Source organism: Bos javanicus, chromosome 11 (assembly GCF_032452875.1).
Source record: "Bos javanicus breed banteng chromosome 11, ARS-OSU_banteng_1.0, whole genome shotgun sequence".
Lineage (NCBI taxonomy): Eukaryota > Metazoa > Chordata > Mammalia > Artiodactyla > Bovidae > Bos > Bos javanicus.
In genome coordinates, this window is record NC_083878.1 from 97504783 (window position 1) to 97526692 (window position 21910).

Here is a 21910-nt window from a genome sequence, read left to right on the forward strand (position 1 = left end):
AGGTTGAAAAGATAATATTTTGATATGTTGAATTAAATAAAACAGTTGAAAGTAATTTCACCTTTTTTCTTCTTTTTTTAAACATGGCTATTAAAAAATTTAAAACACATGGCTTGCACTGTATTGCTATTGGCCAGCACTGGGGTATAGGCCTTTTTCAACCAGGGGTCCATGAGAGAGTTAAGCCTGGTGCCTGAAGGTCCACTGTGTTTACAAGTGTCCTAGCCTCAGGAGGGTTAAGAAAGTCACTCACATCATTTTCTGTGTTGTGCAGTTCAGATAAGGAACCTTGTTGAGAAAGGTCGCACACCTGTTGTTTGTAATTCAGATTCCTGTGTGTAGGGGTCCCCAGCCTCCGGGATCTCATGCCTGTTGATCCGAGGTGGAGCTGATGTAATAATAGTAGAAATAAACCGCACAATAGATGTCATGTGCTTGAATTGTCCCCAGATCATCTCTCCACTGAGGCTGTGGAAAAACCGTCTTCCGTGAAGCTGGTCCCCAGTTCCAAAGACGCTGGGGACCACTGCTGTAGTTCTCCTCTTGTTACATTACATATTGATGGCTGTTGGTTTGAGATAGATATTACTAAGCTTCTAAGTTCTTTTTTTCTTTTTAGAAATCCCATCAAACGTTGCATTTTGCTAGTTACTTTTCAGTATCTGAGAGGAAAGTGACCCTTTTCCTTCTTTGATTTACCCACTCCAGTACTCTTGCCTGGAAAATCCCATGGACGGAGGGGCCTGGTGGGCTGCAGTCCATGGGGTCGATAGGAGTTGGACACAACTGAGCGACTTCACTTTCACTTTTCACTTTCATGCTTTGGAGAAGGAAATGGCAACCCACTCCAGTGTTCTTGCCTGGAGGATCCCAGGGACGGGGGAGCCTGGTGGGCTGCCGTCTATGGGGTCGCACGGGGTCGGACACGACTGAAGCGACTTAGCAGCATGCTATTATAATGTTAATAGTTTTCATAATATATAGCTTATCCTTACATTTAAAATTATTTATTTATTTATTTGGCTGCGCTGGGTCTTCGTTGCTGCACACGGGCTTTCTCTAGTTGTGGCGAGTGGGGGCTTCTCTCGTTGTGGGACACAGGCTCTAGGGCGCGGGCTTCAGGAGTTGTGGCTGGCTCATGGTTAGCTGTTCCGAGGCACGTGGAATCTTCCCCGACCAGAGTTGGAACCTGTGTCCCCTGCTTTGGCAGGCGGATTCCTATTCACTCTACCACCAGGCAAGTGCCTTACATTTTTTCAGACAAACCCACCACGCCACGTAGCATGATTTTTTTTTCCCCATTTGTTCTGATTCCTTAGGTGTTCAGGTTTGGGGCTTATTTCCATCACCTTTTGTGCCTGGAATAAATTATTTAGCGTAAGAATTCGGTATTACTTAAACATCTAATGATGAAGTCTGATCAGACCCACTGGTAAAATCACATGGCCCTGGAACTTCTGAGTTCACTTTTCCAGTTTCCGACATGGTGTTTAGCACACTCACCAGACATAGAAAAGTTTGAGTTGGCCAAAAAATAGAAGGCAGTGCAAGGGCTAGGTCAGAGCCTGCCCGCCCCATGAAGCAGGTACTCCCAGAAATTTCATCTTGGTAGTGTCGTGGACAAGTGCAGTTTGCAGAGATCCAGATGGAGAAGGGTTGAATTGTGTGGGGGGCCGGGGGTGGTGGGCGGTGGTAGCGGGGAACGTGATTACCAGATTTAAATTGCAGTGGCAACAGTGAGCAGCGAACCAACTATTGCAGAAAACCGAAGGAGAATTAAATGACAGACTGAAATTTCCTCCTAGAGCTAGGAAAAACAAAAGGACACAAATACAATGAATTGTTTTTAGGAGATGTCCTGTGTGTCTGAGGAATCCTATGAACGGAGAGCGGGGCAGACGTGAGAACATGTGGGAAGGACGGAACCGCACCTACAGTGTGAGTTTCATCGGGAGGGTGAGTGTGTGCCTGCGTGCAGCCCTCCTCCTCCTCCTGCCCTGGGATTGGGCAGGGGTCCCTGTTCTGGACACAGACACCCTCTGATGCCAAGGAGGTCAGGCTCCTGAGACCTGCAGACTCAGGTTTGAATCTTGGCGCTCATATCGACCACATAAGTGGATCTCAGCAAACTGCTTAACTCCTCTAACTAAACTTTCATTTCTTCCATCTGCAAAATGGGGCAGTCATAGTACCCATCTGCAGGGTTGTTGTGAGAATTCAGTGAGCAATGGATACGTGTGTGTAAAACACTGGACGTGGTGCCTGCCCCTTAGTAAGCGTTCAGGGAAGTTAGCTGTTGTAAAACACTGGACGTGGTGCCTGACCCTTAGTAAGCGTTCAGGGAAGTTAGCTGCTGTTGTTTCTGCCATTATTATTAATCGAATGTGAATTCTGGTTTCTCTGGGTGTTAGGCTGATGGGTGACTTCAGGTCTCTTCTCTGGGCTTTCTGTGTTGTTTAAGTTTTCTGTAGTGAACACGTGCTAGGTCCCTGATCAAAAAAAGCCAAAGTGTACTCTTTTTAAAAAGAGAACATCTGAATGATGTTATTTGGAAAAATATTTCCCAAGACTATGGAGAAAGGGGGTTGAGCACAGTCCCCAGGGTGAGAGTGGGAAGTGAACGTGTGGCCCCGTGGGCCTCGTGACCAACCTGGAATCCGGGCGGCTGTGCTGCGGGCGGCTCTCTGCGCTCTGCTCACGGGGCCCTTTCCCCGTCACATGGACTGGAGGCGGTCCACGGGGCTGCACTTGGCCGCTGCCCTGACTGGACAGCTGGTTCCAATTGTGCCGAGCTGCACAGCCCTGGGACTGGAAAGGTTTGCATCATCTTCACGACCCTCAGTCTACATGTTTGCTCAGCAGATGGTAGTCTGAGGACTTGACGAAACAGTAGCGACTGTGAACGTGTGGCTCTATCGAAATGCATAGAAGCTGAAAAAGCGGATTCCTTCTATTCAGTCAGTGACCCCTGCCCTACACATGCACCCCGGTTCCGCAGAAGGCACTGGCGACTCTTCCCCACTCTGTGGTCTGTCTGGCCAGGGTTTCTGAGCCCTGCAGAGGCCCTCGTGTGCCTTCCTCCCCGGCCAGCCTCCTCCTTTTCTCCGCACACAGCCCCCAGCAGGTGCTTGATTCATATCGCTAAAGTGACTTGCTCTCACACGAGAAAAGGATGTTGCCTGTGTATGAGGCTAGACTGTAGCATAGCACAGGAGCCCCTGACAGGGAGGTTGGGTCCACTGCGCCACCACCTCGTGGGTAGAACCCACCCCGCGTGCCACGTGAGGCTTGGGGCTGCTCTGCTCAGGCCCTCCGCCGTCCTTCCGTCCCACTCAGAGTCAACGCCAGTCTCTACCTGCCCTCCAGGCCTCCACCCCCTTCCTTCGCACCCCGTCTCCTCCCATCTCCCCAGGCTCCAGCAGCTCCAGCCTCCTTGCGCTGTCAGAACTTCCAGGGTCTTTACACACGTGCTTCCTTCCTGGAACTCTCAGCCTGGAACCCTCTCCCGGATCCTCCGGAGCTTGCTGCCGACCTCGTTCACGGTCTCCGCTCCAGCTGGTTTACCGGCCAGGCGTCCCAAGGCATCTGCTCCAGTATTCCATTCCTGCATCCTGGTTAACAATTTTTTCAAAGGATTTATCATCATCTGACTTACCACAGATTTCTCATCTCTCTTCCCTCCCGTGGAACATAGAAAGCAAGAGCATGTTTGTTTCGTCCTTTGCTGTTTTGTTTGGTCCATTGCCAGTCCTTTAACTCTGATATCAGATGAGTGTAGATGCGTTTCATAGACCGTCAGTTACTGTTGTCTCTTCCTCTTCTCTTTCTCTTCCTTCTTCATCCTTTCTTGTCACCCTCCTTCCCCTTCTTTCTCCCTCTTCTCCCTCTCCTCCCAAGAAAGAGCTAAAGATGCCTCTCTCTCTCTCTGCTGATGTCACTCAGGAGACTCCACTCTAGGAAAGGCTTTTAGGGCTTCAGCCTTCAGAAACAAAGCAGGAAAGTGCTGTCGCCCTTTGTTGTCTTGAGTTGTGGCGATTTGGGTCCCTGTTTGTCTCCCGTACCGGCCACTCACTAAGCTCCTCGAGGCCTCAGCTTTGGTCCTAGAGCTGCTTCCAGCACGGGGCCTGCTGCTCAGTTGGCTCCCCCGCCCTCCCTTCTTCCCTCCCCTCTGCCCTCATCCCTCCCTTTCTCTTCTCCTTTCCTTCCTTTCTTCTGTCCTTGCCTCCTTTGGCCTTTCCTCATCCCCTTTTCTCTTCCTTCCATTTTTCATCACAGCTGATTTTGTCCCAGTGAGGATTTAAGGCAGCAAGGCAGGAGCCCCATTGGTGGAACCTTCCCGCTGCCCCAGTTAGCAGCTCTCTTCCTCTGGGCTTCATTTGGGTAAAGCTCTACTGTTTCCTGTAGGACAGACATGCTTCCTGAAGGTCCAGATGGTCGTGATTTGATAGGCACACTCCTTCAGAAGGTACAGGTCATGTGAAAATTATCTGTTGTTTATGTTGACACATTTATGTCATAGATGTTGACCCTGACCGGTTATCAGCAGGTTATGAGTTTATAAAAATTTTGTAATTTGAGTGTTTACTCAACTGTTAAAATTTTATTTTAGAAAGTTTACAGTGTGTAATATTGTAACATGTCACCTATTAAAGTTTGTTTCAGAGTCATCATTTCTTGATATTCTAATAGTAGAGAAGAACTAATAAAGCCAGGCTTTGATCTTTTACCCCAGTCCTCTCCCCAGAGGATTCTCTTCCCCTGGTTATTTTTGGAACTTTATTTGGTGCGCTGAAACCTCTGTTTCTTGTTTCATCAGCTTTATATAGTGTCCGTTGACTGCTCACTTCCTATGCTTCTCCTTTTCGTCTCCACTGACCACCTCTGTCAGCTATGTTTACATCGTCAAGTCAATTAAATTAACATTCTGACATTTTGCAGCTGCACCAAGTCCTTCCGTCCTTCCTTAGGTTGACTTTAAATGTTGCAAACCAACAGGCAGCATCCATTTTTATGGCTGTGTAAATGTGAATGTGCAGATGTCATTTGGGGCCAAGCCAGGTGGCGTGCCAATGTTGCGTTAATTTTCTAATGACCCAGCGCCATTCAGGAGAGAATATGCCTCACGTCAAGGACCCACAGATTCTCTTTTTATCCATCCATTGTCTAATATTGGAGAAAAAATAAAATATTTAAATGTGTGCAACTATTAAAATATATAATATGTAAACATTTTAAATACACACTATTTAAATGTACATATACTAGTTAAGAGCTTCCCAGGTGGCTCAGTGGTAAAGAATCTGCCTGCCAGTGCAGGAGACTTGGGTTTGATCCCTGAGTTGGGACGATCCCCTGGAGAAGGAAATGGCTACCCACTCTAGTATTCTTGCCTGGAAAATTCCATGGATCAAGGAGCCTGGCAGATTACAGTCCATTCGGTTGCAAAGAGTTGAATGCGACTGAGCAACTGAGCAACCTAATACCTGGTTCCTCCATATCCAAGATTCTGAATCTGAAGATTCAACCAACTGCAGATCATGTACTACTCTATTACTTACTGAAAAAATCTATGTCAGAGTAGACCTGTGCAGTTCAAACTTGTGTTGTTCAAAGATCACATGGACTATGTTTTTTCCCTATGCTACATACATACTATGATAAAGGTTAATTTATAAATTAGGCACAGTAGGAGATTAACAGCAATAACCAGTAATAAATAGAACAATTATAACAAGATGCTGTACTAAAAGTGAGGTGAATGTGGTATATTTCAAAATCTTGTATAGATTTACTGTCTTTTCCATCTTAGCTAAGCGCTCACCGTGCACTGTGGCTATATCTTTTGTAGTTTGAAGGGCGACAGCAAAACTAGCCTGAATTTCTTCTTTCTCCTTCACAATTCCACAGCTAGATTTGTTCTTACTGTAGGTCTTAGCAACCTCAGTGCATTTTTTTTCTATCTTTATTAAGTCAAGAACTTTCACTTTTTCATTTAAATAAGAAGCACTTTACAGATTCTTTTTGGTGTATCCCAATTGCCAACATCACTCCTCCTGTGCTCTGGGGCCATTATTATTTTTTTTTTTCCTTTCCCTTTTTTGGTTGCACCACGTGGCATGTGAAATCTAAGTTCCCTGGCCAGGGATCGATGTGCAAGCTCAGAGTCTTAACCACTGGACCAACAGGAAGATCCCTGGGCCATTATTAAGTATAAGGGTTACTTGAACACAAACCCTGCAACACCACGACAATCAGTCTAATAACTGAGCCCGCTACTCAGTGACTAATGAACGGGCAGGACACGGTGGACCAAAGGATGATTCATGTCCTGAGCCGAGCAGAGCTGGAGGGCATGAGATGTCATCACCCTTCAGAATGGTGCACGGTTGAAAACATGTGAATTGTTTATCTCTGGAATTTTCCATTTAATATGTTCGGATCTGCAGGTAACTGAAACTGCAGAAAGTGAAATTGCGGATGCAGTAGGCAGGACGACCATTTTCTCACGGGGCCACCAGGACCCAGGGTGAGAACTCACCTAGCCCCTCAACACTTCTCTGTGCCCCATTCCCTGTGCCACCGGCAGTCAGTGATCTAGTTTCTGTCCCTGTAGTTCTCACCTTCCTCAGAATGTCGTAAAAGAGGAATCCTATAATATTTTTCTGTTTGGTTCCTTTCACTTAGCATAGTTTTTGACATTCTTCTGTGCTGATGTCTGTATCAGTAGTTCATACATTTTATTGCTGAGTAGTGGCTGATTATAACAGTGGATCACAATTTGTTTTCCCCTTCACCACCTGATAGAAATCTGGGTTGTTTTCAGTTTGAGGAAATTGAGATAAACGTGCACATGTTTCTTTTGTGTGTGGACAGATGTTTGCTTTAGTGAGATTGCTGGGTCATTTGCTAAATATATGCTTAAAATGAAAAAGAAACTGCCAGGAACTTCCCTGATGGACCAGTGAGTAAGACTCTGTGCTCCTAATGCAGGGGGCCTGGGTTCCATCTCTGGTCAGGGAACTAGATCCCACATCCTGCAATGAAGAGTTTGCATGCCGAAACTCAAGATCCTGCATGCTCCAACTAAGACTTGGCACACACACACACACAAAAAATTAGCCAAACTGCCCTCCCAAATGGCTCTACCATTTTGCATTCCCAGCAGTGAGGTATGAGAGCTCTGAAATGTCTTGTTTCTTAGACTCCCACTGCCAACCCACAAACTGGTGCTGTCTCTCCCCACTACCTCAGTGGGTCACCCACTCCCTAGGGTGTTTCTAAAACTCCTTTGACTAGTGCATGACTGTCCCGCCGGTTCTTCTGAAGATTGTCCCAGAGGGCAGGATGGGAGGAGTGGGGAGAAACATGGAGAGAGGAAGGGGAAAAGATTGCCATTGAGCAGGATGGTAATGTGATGTCACTGGCTGGTGCCGCCTGGTGGTGGTCCCTGAGGTCAGATTTAGTGACCTTCCCTTGAGGTGGTACATTTTCCATGTGGGCATGTTTTAGGAATGTAATTTGGAGAAGATCGTAGATAGAATTAGCTCATGCGTGGAAGGGCCTTGTGTGGCTGCCTGTGGCTCAGTGGCTTAGATCCTGTGGGGGTCTTCTGGGAGAATTTTGTCCCCTTTCCCAGATCGCCTCTTCCAGGGCCTTACCTCACTGACCCCAGACACAGTTTGGTCAGGCCTTTCTCAGGCCACCTCAGGGCATCTGACTCCTAAAACCCTAAGCACAAAGCTGGTGGCCAGAGAAGCTTCCAGGGTGAGCAGAGACCAGTGTTGACTCTTGTTCTCACCCAGGAATGCTTAACAGATGGGGATATTAAGACAAAATTGTTTTTACACTGGCTAGGGATTTTTTCCATGGACATTTTTGTTATAAACACTGTCCTTTGTTTGATTGAACGTCTAAATGATTCTCTTGTCTTTAGGTGTTCTTTATTTAAGGCAGCTGATCAGACACCCTTTTGGTTCTGGGCCTTCTGATTTTAGGGTGTTTGTGGGAGGCCAAGGAAGGTGTGGCCAGCAGGGGGCTGACTCTACTGGTCTGGAGTCAGAAGAGAAACTTGGGCTGGACATGGGCATGTGCTGGAAGCCATGGGGAAGTGTGATCTTCCTGGAAGGGATGCAGACATCTTCCTGGAAGGTGACCTTGGACAGGTTTATGTGGGGCTTGGGAAACATGGGGAGCTTCCCTGGTGACTCAGATGGTAAAGAATCTGCCTGCAATTCAGGAAACCTGGGTTCGATCCCTGAGTCGGGAAGATCCCCTGGAGAAGGAAATGGCAACCCACTCCAGTATTTTTGTCTGGAGAATTCCTTGGACAGAGGAGCCTGCTGGGCTACAGATCATGGGGTCGCAGAGAGTTAACCCCATGACTGAGTGACTAACACTTTCATTACTTGGGGGACATGGGTCAGAAAAGAATAAAGCAACTGAAAAACCACTCAGAATTAGGGGCGGGTGTGGCTCAAGAGGCGAGAAGACAAGCAGAAGAATGCAGAGCTGAGGGGCGAGGACAGAGAGTGGAAAACAGAGGGGTTCCCCTGCCAGGGGATCAAGAAAGAGGCAGCCAGGAACGCTTTCAATAGATGTGCCTGAAAAGGGAAGAAAGAGTGAGTGAAAGCTGGAGGAGCCGGAGGTCTGGAAAAGATGGCCTTGGTTATTACTGTCAAAGTGATATGTCATCACCATTATTATTCTTTGCCGGAGAGGCTTATGTTAAGCGTCTTAAAATGCTAGCAGGAAAGAAACTGGAGAAGAAGAGGTTTGAAGATACAGGTACCAGAAAAGGCATCAGAGCAAGAGCTCTGAGCAGGGAGGGCAAGGGAGCCAGAGCCCAGAAGATCGGGCCTATGAAGACAGGACCTGCCTTCCACTGAAGCCCGAGGAAGGGAGAGGAGGCAGCTTATTTAGTGGCAGAAAGTTTCTCCCTGATAAACCCAGGGCAACAGCTGCATGATGGAGGAGAGCTGCTACAGGAGGCTGGGAGGACTGACCGGGTTCTTCCTGTCCTTTCATGTCCAGTGGACCTCGGCAGACAGCTCAGAACCAGGGGCAGCCTGGGCAAGACCAGGGCCCCATGCGGCCCGGGGACAGCAGCCTGGCTCTCCAGCATGGAGGCTACAAGGGCCTTACTAGCCTCAGCCCAGCCCCTCGTCTCTTTTCCAGAACCAGCCCCGTCTCCTCTGGTCAATTTTAACTGAATTATGCTCAAATCAGTTCCGTAGTGTAGACCTTTTTTAGGCACTAGTGACTGGAAGAGTGTTGCTCTATTACTTCACATTTTCCAAACCCGCTTCACACAGATGGAATCTCTTGTATTCCAATAAGGCCAAACACAGAAGAGGAATGGTGCCAAAGAGGCTGGGCCCAGGACTTGTTTTAGTGCAGTTAGAATGGTCTTATTTCGTTAGACACTTGATAAATCTCTCTGCACCAGTTTTGGGAGATTTCAGCCGTGAGGAAGGCTCATGCCCTGTGCATTCCCCAGATGAATCCGCTGTGAGCCAGGCCTGTGCCCTGCATGTCCTCTCCTTTGTCGGGCTTTGTCTCTCTTGGTCTCCACCAGAGTTCTGTGGAGTTAGTCTCAGCATCCTTCTCTTCCTCCGTCTCGATGAAACTGATGCCGGGAAAGTGGTCCCCAAGGAAAAGAGTGACAGGCTTGGGATTCGCAGCAAAGAAAGAACTCTCTCTCTTTTATCAAGGGATTGCTCAAACATAGTGTTTTACCCTGTTGAGGTTTGAATTCTGAATGTGACATGTCTTGTAGCATGAAAGGGTCCAAGAATTGCACATAGTTGTTATTTATTTATTTATTTTTAAAATTATTTATTTATTTGGCCACACTGGGTCTTAGTTGTGGCATGTGGGATCTAGTTCCCTCACCAAGGAGGGATTGAACTCAGACCCCCTGCACTGGGAGCACAGGGTCTTAGCCATGGGACCACCAGGGAAGTCCCTGCATTCAGTTTTTAAATCAAGTTCTTAGGAATGTTCAAATCAAGCAAATTTGGGGCAGATGTGTTAAGTACCTGCTTTGGTTCCTGCCTGCATGACATCAGCAAAATGAAAAAGAAATAATGGTAGATTTTTGTTAATAATTCAAGACAGCAGTGAGAGCACATGTAGAATAAAGAAGGGAGTGTTTGGAGTTAAAGTCATGTCTGACAGCACGTGGCCGATGCTGGGAAGAGGAGTGGGGCGACCTTTATCAAGTAATTGCTGCATACCAGGTGCCCTGTGTGTGCTTTAAGCTCACTTACCTGTTCTCAAGATGGGTAAATATATCATCATACCCATTTCAAGATGAGAAAATTGAGGTTCTTCTCAGAATGCAGCTGATATGTGGAGGGCAGACTCTGACCTCGGTCTGTCTGTCAGGTCCACACTGCTCCCTTTGAGAATGCCTTCCTACACGGTGTGAAAATAAGACCCAAGCACTGAATTAAACGAGCACTTACAAACATGCGATGTGCACCGCCCCCATGGATATGTATATAACTTCTGCTGTTTATTAAAGAGTTCAGGAAAAAACAAAGAGGGGAACAGTCACCAGCAATTGGGCAACAATCAGTCCTTGAACATTAGTTTTACAAATTCTCTTTTCTATCAGATTATAGTCCATACATTTCAGAGATGGCTTTAGGAGAGAAGGAAGAGAAGCTCTTGCCTTCACAACTATACTTCAAAAGGGCAGTGATGCACATCTGCAGACTGATGGAAGCATGTGTTCTAAAGTGGGTGGTGGGAGGGCTCAGTGGCGCAGAGGTGGGTCAAGTATACATTTGGAAAGAAACCCAGATATACATTTCAGAGCAAGGAGAATCATGGTAAACAGAGGTAAACTCTGCGGCTCAGACTCATGTCTACTTGTGAAAAGAAAGGGAACAGAAGGGGGGCCAAGGCTTCCCTAGTAGCTCAGCTGGCAAAGAATCCACCTGCAATGCAGGAGACTCCGGTTAGATTCCTGGGTCGGGAAGATCCTCTGGAGAAGGGATAGGCTACTCACTCCAGTTTTTTTGGGTTTCCCTGGTGGCTCAACTGGTAAAGAATCTGCCCGCAATGCGGGAGACCTGGGTTTGATCCCTGGGTTGGGAAGATTCCCTGGAGAAGGGAACAGCTACCAAATTAATGGACTTCCCTGGTAGCTCAGCTGGTAAAGAATCCTCCTGTAATGCAGGAGACCTGGGTTTGATCTCTGGGTTGGGAAGAGCTGTTGGAGAAGGGATAGGTTTCCCACTCCAGTATTCTTAGGCTTCCCTGGTGGCTCAGCTGACAAAGAATCCGCCTGCAATGCAAGAGACTCCGATTAGATTCCTGGGTTGGAAAAATCCCCTGCAGAAGAGAATGGTGAATGGCTACCCACTCCAGTATTCTGGCCTGGAGAATTCCATAGACTGTATAGTCCATGGGGTTGCAAAGAGTCGGACACGACTGAGTGATTTTCAGAGCATTCATTCAGGAGGATGAGTAGTACTGAGCCCTCTTCTTCTTTATTAAAACTGATATGGTGAGAATTCTGTGAGATAAAAAGTGAGGCTTCCTGTTCTCTGCCCACACATAGCGGGGGTTCTTGGTACCAGCCTCACTGATAGGTAATATTTAGGTCATTTGATTCTTCAAATTATAATGCTAAACTTGCTAGGAAAAAAGAGACAAGGCTCCTGAAAGAGATATTAAGGGCACCTCTCCTCCTGCCCATCTTTGCTTGTGTGAGAGATAGGAGAGGCCAGCTTCAGGAAAGAATCCAAGGTCATCCAAAATATTCTCTGATAGCAATGGGCTTGGCATGGGATGTTCTCTGATTCCAGGAATGGAGGATGTCCCTGGGCCAATGAGAATCTTCAGCCAAATTTTAAGTTAGCCCTGGGAGGGGGTGGTGAATCCTGCTTATTATAACATTATACCCTCTATCAGACAGTCTTCAGTAAGAAGGGACTTCTAGTCCCAGGGAGCTGGCAGAGTGGCCTTGTCGGGTTGAGAATAATTTGGGCACAGAAGTCCCGAGAGATGTGGCTGGGGTTGTGGAGATAAGTAACCTGCTTCTCACCCTCGCCTCTGGGGGTCCCAGGATGGCCCTCTGCCTGTGGACCCAGCCCCTTTCTCCAGAGGAGGAGGAGACTCTCCCGCACCCTGGGAGGGCACAGATGGCCAAGGTTTCAGCCCTTCCCCACCTCTGGGCCCACCTTCCAGGTAGATGCCCGTCTGTATTTGCATCCTCATTGGAATCACTGTTTGAAATTGACTCTGTGCTTCCTAGGAACTAGCCAGCTGTGGATGGAGTAAGAAGGAGAAACATAGTCTCGCCCCCAACGTCGTGGCCTTTACCCGGAGGTTTAACCAGGTAAGAACATCCCATGCACATGCGCATGCAGATAGTAATCTGTTGTCCCCCGTAGGCTGGGAGCCCCTCCAGGCTTCACTCCCAGGCGCTGGCCCGAGTCCAGACCCCTCTTCCTGAACCCCCTACCTTCATCCGTGCTTGTGCTATCACAGTCCTTTTTCACACAACAGATGGAATTGAACACATCTTGTCTGTATCTAAATCATTTCAGTGGCTTCCAGTTCCACTGAAGCTGAGGTTCTCTGAGCACCTTAATGTGCTCTGCAAGGTCCTGCACGGGGGTCTGGCTTCTGTCCCCTCCTCCGACCTCATCTCATCCCTCCCCTCTACTCTGTGGGCTTCGGCCTTCCTGGCCTCCCCCCTCTTTCCTGCTGCATCACGTCTCAGTCCCATGAGGCCCCCATTTGTGCTGTTCTCCCTGTTCAGCTCCTAACTTGATCTCAGCCAGAATGTCACCCTCTCCAGGAGTCTTCCATGAATCCCAGCCGGTGTAAGGGCTCCCCGTCACATGTGCCCTCATTGCTCCTCTGGGTCTCTGTGTGGCCCTTTCCCCGTCTGGCCGAACTTTGTGTAGCTCTTCAGTCTCCATCTTCCTTGCCAGTCTGTGGGCTCCCTGAGGGCAGGAACTGTGTTTGTCTTGTTCATCTCTGCTTCCCCTACCACCTTACCCAGTGTCAGCTGTATTCAGTAAGTATGTGTAGCGTGTAAGAATGAGGTGCTCAATAAATGCTCCTCAAATTGAATTTCTCTGAGTTCCTGATGACCTGGTCACTGGCCCCACCCATGCTACTACTACAGACCGGCGAGGCTCACTCAGAAGCTTTGCTCCAGGTATGAAGCTGCATCCCCACCTAAAGGAATGTTATCAGAGACTTGGACCAGTCGAGCCAGGGGGTTGGGGGCACGGGCTTCTGATTGCTCAGACAGACCTGCCAGAACATGATCTTCGGTAGAAAGTACCCTGCAAGACCCCCTTGAATAGACCAAACCTCCAAATGGGACTGTTGACAGCCTTTCCTCTTTGTTCTGTTTTTCTGGTTTCAAATGAGGACAGTGGCCTAGAGGTTGCACAGCCTACGTGACTGGAGCCTGGAGTGTTGGGCCTGGGATCCCTTTGGGCCTTCCCTCCAGCTGGGCCATCCCTCTCGGAAATGCCGGGTGCTATGCATCACCATTATTCAGCCTCTCCAGCCTCAGCTGGCTACCACCCCGAGCACAGCGGGAGCCCTCAGAGAGGCACCAGCTTGTAGTCAGCTGATCAGGGCTGGAGTTCACGTTACCGTTGTTTTATGAGATACAGTAGGAACTACAGAAGGCCTAGCTGCATCTGCGGTAGGGACTGTACATCGTTTGTTTTGAAAAGAGAAATTCTGAAGCCTTTTGTGTTTTTGTGTGTGTTTTTTTTTTACTCTTTATTTTCAAAATCTTTTCCTTTTCAACTGAGCTTAGTCTTTTAAAAACAACCAGATGTGTACACACTATCAGGGGATTCATAGTTTCCTTAGCAAAACTATTTGGAAGCCAGCCGAGTCCCACCTCTGATCAGCCACAGTGCTCCCGGAGGAGGGCCACTGGGGGCTCTGATGTAATCTGCTTTGCACGCGGAGGCCAGGTCAGCTTGGCAAAGGGCAGTGCGGCTTGTTCTGCAAACAGTTGTTTCGTGTCCAGCTCGGACCAAGCGGGTGAAGCAAGCCAGAAGTAAAGCTGCCTTTTCCCAAACAGGATGCTCTGAGAGATGGTCTTACTGCCGGCCTGTGAGCCGCTTAGAGAGCAGTTCCTAGACGTAGCCCTGGTACCAGCTCTGGCTTGAAAACTGGCCCATGGCCAGGCTGTCAGCCACCAGAGCTGCTTTCCCTGAGATGAACTGATGGGTATCCATCCCCTCCTGGCCAACTTTCATATGTGTCAACCAGGCTGCTCATCAGACTCCAGCTAAAGGCAAGCAGGTCACTTACCTCTCTGAGCCTGTTTGCTTATCTGCAAATGAAAATCATAGTAGTCCTCACTTTGCACAGTTGTTTCAAACATTAAATGAGATGATCTAGGTAGAGCTCTTATCTTAGCACAGTGTCTGTGTCTAGTAGGCATTCAAGCATTTTTTGGCCAGGGCAGGGAAAAAGAAAGATTAGCTGATTGGAAGGAGGTTGCTGGGGAATCTGAGGCTCCCTGTGGCCAAATCAGAGCCAGTGCTCTGGTCAGCCCCGGAGGACGTGGCTGCTCCTCCATGGGGCCTGCGTCCCTTAGCATTTGTTTATGGAATGGCTGGGACGGAAGAGCTGGGCTGAGTTCCCTAGGGGTCTGTTATGGGCCAGGCCTGTGTCTTGGCCCCAGGGAGTTTATCGTAAAGCCAGAAGTTCTCAACCCTTTTTGAATCATGGGTTTTTGTTTTTTGTTGAGAATCTGATGTATCACCAATGAACCTGCCCTTAGATAAATAGGCACATGTATACATTTGCATTTAAGTGAGTGCATTTAAGTTAAGTGACTGGATTTTCTGCTGGCCCCCCACAGCCCCCGAGTTTTTGCATGAATACCTTAGAGGACAGCAGGCTGAGAAGCTGTGGTTGTGTGGAACCCAACAGACTGGAGTATGCATCTTAGCTGTATGACCTGTTACCTGTATGATCTTGACATGTGTTTCAGCCTCTGACCTTCCTCATTTATGAAATAGGAAGAATCATTTCAAGTGGTTTTTGAAGATCAGATGAGAATCATGGATGTAAAAGGTTTAGCTCAGCACCTGACACACAGTAAACAAATCAAATTAGCTTTAAAACAGGTGGTACCATGATGGGCGGAGAAGGCAATGGCACCCCACTCCAGTACTCTTGCCTGGAAAATCCCACAGACGGAGGAGCCTGGTAGGCTGCAGTCCATGAGGTCACGAAGAGTCGGACACGACTAAGCGACTTCACTTTGACTTTTCACTTTCATGCATTGGAGAAGGACAGGGCAACCCACTCCAGTGTTCTTGCCTGGAGAATCCCAGGGACAGGGGAGCCTGGTGGGCTGCCGTCTGTGGGGTCACACAGAGTCGGACACGACTGAAGCGACTTAGCAGCAGCAGCAGCGTCATGGGAGCTACAAGCTGAAAGGAAGGTTAGTTTTGGGCCCAAGTGCTGGTGGTAGGGTGGGGATTGTGTCCTGAAGATGAAGAAATTGGAAGAAATGGACAGGGAATTGGGAGAACTTGGTTCCAGTCTAGTCTCTGCTGCTAACCTGTTCTAAGGCCTGGACAAGTCCAAGTGTGGGTCATAAGATCCTTACATATTAGTAGGGACTGGACAGGGCAGAGGTTCTCAACGCTTTGCCCGGGAGGGTGGCTTTCACTCTACTCAGGACTGATATATACACATAGTTCCTAATGACGGAAACCCCTACTGGCTCATGGAACAAATCCAGGGAGAGGTTAGACTTAACGTATTTCCGGGGGGCCTCAGGCGGTACTGCTGTCTCCACCTGGAGGTCCCGCTTTCCTCTGCGCCGGCTCCCCACAAGCAGCCTCCTCCTCTCTGGTTCCCGGCAGCTCCCTGTGAGGGCAACTCCCGAAGCAAAGACCTGCCCCTCTTCCACTCCACGTCCTGGACTGGAGACTCCGGGTTGATGGCCGTGGTTTGGATCCTCTGCTGTGCACCCTGACCTCATGGCCCTGACAGGAAACAAGAGGCCCTGGCTGGCCAAGTCTCAGAAGCAGGCCTTCCGGTGGAGGCAGGGAGTGAGACTGGAGGACCGGCAGTTCCTCCAGGAAAGTCGGTGCTCGGGCAGGAAGTGGCTGAGAGTGATGGCAGGGCCCCCACAGACCCTCTTCCCTCTTGCACTCTTCCATCCTTCTCGGAGCTTTCCTGCTGATGCCCCATCACTCTTCTAACTGCCCGCTTCCCCCCTGCCCCCAACTCCCGTCATTAGCCTAACCCCTGAATGTTCCCACTCCTCCTTGGCTTTACTCAAGACTCTTAAAAAAAATGTTTATTGAACACTTCGGCTCAACTCACCTGAGTTAGACACTGTACTGAGCATTTAACCTGCATTTGATTCTGTTTTCACAAAGCCCACTGAGGCTGATATTTTAAACCCATTTTATGAATGAGAAAGCTGAGGTTCTGGAAAGTGAAATAACTTGCTCAAAGTCACATAGCTGGTGAGTTTCTCTGTTGAAAGGCCTCCCCTATTTTTCTGAACATGACTCCAGTAGATCCCCCTGGTTCTTCCAGACCTCATTTATCACAGAGCTGGGAGGCAGTGTTAGCATTTTCCCTTCCAAAAGCTACTTCCAAACAACTGTTCTTTCCTCATTGTATAAACCCACTTTCATTTGAGGCTCATTGCTTCTAGTTACATTCATTTATTTATTTAATAGGTATTGACTGAGCATGTCCCAGGCTCTGTCTTTGGTCCAGGGTGGTCAATAGTAAACTAGATGTAGCCCTTGCTCACAGTCTAGCTGAGGAGACAGAAGTAATGGAGGGGCTGACAGTCCAGGAGAATCAGCATTAGGATGGGAAAACCAGAGGAGAGGTGTGGGCAGTAGGAAGGGAGGCCAGGAGACTGGATTGGAGTCTGTCCCATTCATCCAGGTGAAGAATAGAGATGTGAAGTGGCCGGACTCAACAGAATATTGAGACCAAGTGGTAGCTCTTGGTGATTGATGAGACGTGGAGGGAGATGACAGGGAGGTGCAAGGAGGGCCCCTTTGGTCCTTGGCAGCATCTCTCTTTGAGATAGTAAGCACAGAGGAGGAGCAGCTGTGAGGGAGGAGATGAGAAGGGTTTGGATGTGTGAGTTCAGCTGTGCAGCAGGTATCAGATGTTTGCGTCTGGGAGTCAGGGGAAAGATTCAGCATGGAGATGCAGGTATTGAATCAGCTGCATCCGAAGCACAGGAGTGGATGGGATCACCCTGGGAGCAAGAGAAGTCCCTGTGAGAGTGGGAAGGGCAGAGGAGAGGGGGCTGAGAACGAGCAGCCCGGGGATGAGAAGATCCCCAAGAAAAAGTGGTGTTTGGAAATCAGGGTCTCAAGGATATGGGGATGCTACAGAATGGGTCAGTTAAAAGGACTGGAAAGAAAGTCTTAGCAGCACGGCGGTGGTGAGCTCAGCAGGAGCTGTTTTGTGGGGATGTGAAATAGAAGCTGGGCTGTAGCAGGCTGAGCCGTAGGAGGTGTGAGGGAATGGAGAGAGCAGATGTAGGCGATGCTCCCAACGAGAAAGATGAGGAGTGGCTGCAGGGACTGAAGATGTTCAGGGAGGTAGTAATAGTCCTTTTTTCTTTTCAGCGGAAAGAGCTTTGGGGATGTTCTTATTTTGAATGAAGGGAGCCAGTAGGCCAGGAAAAATTAAAGATGAGAAGAGAGCAGGTATACGTAATGAAGTGAAGTTCCAGCAGAGGTGGGAGAGGCCGGGACCTGGGCACTCTGCGTTGTAAAAGGCGAGTCTGCAGAAAGGAAAGATACAGACACAGGTCTGCTTGTAGGTGTGGTGCGAGGAGGTTCGTGGCTCCTCTTTCCTCATGGAATTGGAGGTGAAGCTGGGGACACAGCAGGGAAGCTTGAGGGAGCTGGGGAAAGCTTGAAAAAACCACCCAGGGAAAAGAGAAAACTGACCCTGGAAATATAGAAAGACTCATGGGTAGAGCCAGTGGACCAGATGAAATAGAGATTGTGGCTTTTAAAGTGACCCCAGGGCATGAGGGTGGATGGTTTTATTCTAGTTGCACTTGGCAGCCAAAAGAAAGGGGCACAGGAAGGTAAGTGGTTGGATCCATCCACAATTAGCAAAGCAGATTCTTTTTGAAGGACCCCAGGGCAAGGGACTGAAGTGACAAATGATAGAGGATCTGTCTGCTTTTAAGAAGGGAAGGGTTTCCAGGGACTCCAGAGTCTGGCGAGAGGGAAGGGTGGGCACAGGGCTGGGGGTGGACTCAAGGAGAAAGTAAGGACTAGAAGGGTTAAAGGTTATGGCCCAAGACTGGAACTTCAGGTCTCTGATGCAGGGCAGTCCTTGGTAATTAGGAGAAGGAGGTGACTGGAGTGGTGGGTGGTAATAGCTGCCGAAATGATAACGTGACCTTGAGGCCATGGTCTCAAGGTGATGGTCTTAGGTGATATTGAAGTTGCCCAAAGAATAAGGCAGGATTTGCTATGGAGAGGAAGGTGGTGGTCCAGATGCTGATCTACCTGCTATCTCTAAAGCTTCACTTTTCCAGACTCTGAAAAAAAAGGGGACGCATATATATGTAGCCTTTTCAGACTGTCTTTTCACTTAGCCACATGCATTTAAGATTCATTCATGTATTTTTATAGCTTGATGGCTTTTTTTTTTTTTAAGTAAGTACTATTCAGTGTTTGGATTTACCAGTTTGTCTATCCATTCATCTATCAAAGGACTTCCAGTTTTTGATAATTATGAATAAAACTGCTATAAACATTTGCATGTTGTTTTTTTTGGTGTGTGGACATAAGACTTCAGATAAACTGGGTGAATACCTAGGAGTAGTTACTGGATCCTGTCTGTGCCATTTTGCATTCCCATCAGCAATGAAGGGAAGCTTGTGTTGCGTCATATTCTTGCCAATAATTGGTATTGTTGTTTTTTAAGAAATTTAAATTAAAAGTTTAAACTAGAATGGCTCAGTTCTAATAGGTATGTGATAATCCCACTTTACTATGCTTTATCCAACCACTCCTAGACAGTTATGCCTGGACCTCGGTGCCCCACGTGAAGACTGGGATGTCACAGTGATCAGAGGGTCGGAGGGTGAGGGGAAAGAAAGCATGTTATACAAGGATCAGAGGAAGGATCTAGGAATGTGAAGACTTGGAGAGGAGGTAATTAAGGTTTTCAAGTAATTGAGGGGTTCTTATGGGGAAATGGACTGAATAGAACCTATGGGGCCTAATCAGTAAGTGCAGGGAGCAGGGGATAGAAGTGGGTAGGCGGTTGCTTTCTCCTGATACAGGGTGGTTCCCTGCCCATGGAGGCTCAGGCAGAGACCAGACAGTGTTTTATTGCAGCGCCAGAAATCTAGTGGTGGGAGCAGGGAGAGGCTGGGACCTCTGCTTTCCCATCTTACTCCAGGTTTCTAAGGAAACCATGAGTGGGCTTATTGAGAAATTTGGAGCAAAAGTCACTCTCTTGTAAGAAAAGATAGCATTCTAAAACCTGGATTTTTCTTTACTTTATGCTTTGATTGTTTTCATTTGTGGTTGATTAGCTAAAGCTCTTTGTGTTCATAACTGTTCTGCTTTATTCACTTCTAATACTGCTGTGAAAATTCCCCGAGGATATCTTAGTCCCCAGTGCCTTAACTCCAGTGCTAGCTCTACCACCAAAACAGTAATCGTGATCGTAATAGCTTATGTGTTTTACAAGCTTACTAGCACCGTGACCAAGAGGCATTTATTCCATGTGTGCATGGACTGATTCAGCAGTTGAAAATGAATTAATGTAATCCACTGCATTAACAGGCTAAAGAAGAAAAAGCATAACATCTTATCAGTTGACCCAAAAAAAAGCATTTGACAAAATTCAGCATGCATTCATACTACAAAGAAACTCTCAGCAAATTAGAAATAGAGGGGCAACTTCTTCAACTTGATAAAACACATCTACGGAAAACCCTGCAGCTGACATCATACTTAACGTTAAGACGCTCGATGCTTTCCCTTTAAGATTGGACGTGCTCTTTCACCATTGCCATTTAACATCGAACTGGAAGTCCTTGCTAGTGCAGTAAGACAAGGGAATAAAAAGATACTCAGACTGAAAAGGAAGAACTAAAACTGCCTTTATTCAAAGATGACATGATTAGGCCTTCCCTGGAGGTCCAGTGGTAAAGCCCACCTCGCAACGCAGGGTACCTAGTCAGGGCACTAAAATCCCACATGCCTTGGAGCACCTGAGCCCACATGCTGCAACTGCTGAGCCCTTGCACCACAGTGGACGATCTGTGCTGGAACTAAGACCCCACGCAACCAAAATAGGTAAATAAAAATATTTTTAAAAGGATGACATGATTGTGCAGAAAATCCCAAAGACATCTATTTTTAAAACTTCTGGAACCATAAGTGAGTATACCAAGGATTCAGGGCACAGAATCAATATAAAAACGTCTCTGTGTACCAGCAATGAGGAATTGGAATTTGAAATTAAAAAATAACACCACCATTTACAGTAGTGTGTGCACACACACACACAAGGAATACTTAGGTATAACTCTAACGAAGTACGTACAGGTTCTATATGTGAAAAACTATAAAACTCTAATGAAGTCAAAGTAGATTGAAATAGATATTCTGTCTTCATATATTAGAAGACATGTTATTAAGACTTCAGCTTGTTCCGTAGACTTGTTCCATTTTCTTGATCTGTAGACTCAATTCAACTCCAGTCAAAATCCCAGCAAGCTGGGCTTCCCTGGTGACTCAGTGCTTAAGAATCCACCTGCCAACACAGGAGACACAGGTTTGATCCTTGATCTGGGAAGATCCCACAGGCCACGGAGCAATTAAGCCCGTGAGCTACAGCTATTGAGCCTGTGCTCTGAAGCCCAGGAGCCACAGCTACTGAGCCTGCATGCCTTAGAGATGGTGCTCTGCAATGAGAGAGGCCCCCACAAAAAGAAGCCCACGCACTGCAACTAGAGAGTAGCCCCTGCTTGCCACAACTGGAGAAAAGCCCAAGCGGCACCAAAGACCCAGCACAGCCAGCAGTAAATAAATAAATAAACTTATTTTTTTTAAATCCCAGCAAGCTATTTCATGTGCTGTGTGCCGTGCTCAGGTGCTCAGTCATGTCCAACACTTTGTGACCCCATGGACTGTAGCCCGCCAGGCTTCTCTGTCCACAGTATTCTCCAGGCAAAAATCCTGGAGTGGGTTGTCATGCCCTCCTCCAGGGGATCTTCCCAACCCAGTGATTGAACCCCCGTCTCCTGAGACTATTTCATAAATACCAACAAGCTGATTCTAAAGGTTATATGGAAAGGCTAAAGCCTTAGAATAACCAGAAAAAGAACAAAGCTGGAGGACTCACTCTGCTTGATTTCAGGACTGATTGTAAAGCTATAGTAATTGAGACAGTATGGTACTGGCAAAAGAATAGATACCTAGGTCGATAGAATAGAGAGCCCAGAACTAGACCCAGACAAATATAGGCAACTGACCTTTGACAAATGCATGAGGGCAGTTAGTGGAGAAAGGGTAATTTCTTGAACAAATAGTACTGAAACGGTTGGAAGTACTTTTGTGTGTTTGAAAAAATGAACCTGCAAGACTTTAGGCCTTCTGTAAAAATGAAATAAAAATTGACCATAGACCTAAATATAAGACATAGAACTATAAAACTTAGGAGAAAACATAGGAGAAAATCTACATGACTGTTGGTGATGAGTTATTAGATATAACATCAAAGCTCAGTCCATGAAAGAAAAGAATTGGTAAGCTGGGCTTTATTAAAATTAAAATCTTATATTTTGCAAAAGACACAGTTAGGAGAATTAAAAGACAAAGCACAGCCTGGGGAAAATATTCATGAAACACACATCTAATAAGAGTTGAATCCAAAC

The 21910-nt window shown here is 47.4% G+C and overlaps 1 protein-coding gene across 14 annotated transcripts in view; it reads left to right on the plus strand.

Annotated features, from left to right (window-relative positions):
• RALGPS1 (Ral GEF with PH domain and SH3 binding motif 1) overlaps nt 1–21910 on the plus strand; it is a 297598-nt gene that overhangs the window by 85747 nt on the left and 189941 nt on the right. For all 14 annotated transcript variants that reach the window (XM_061433551.1, XM_061433547.1, XM_061433548.1 and 11 more), the window contains one exon: nt 12266–12349. In XM_061433551.1, the coding sequence (XP_061289535.1) occupies nt 12266–12349 (84 nt within the window). The remainder of the gene's footprint in view (nt 1–12265; nt 12350–21910) is intronic.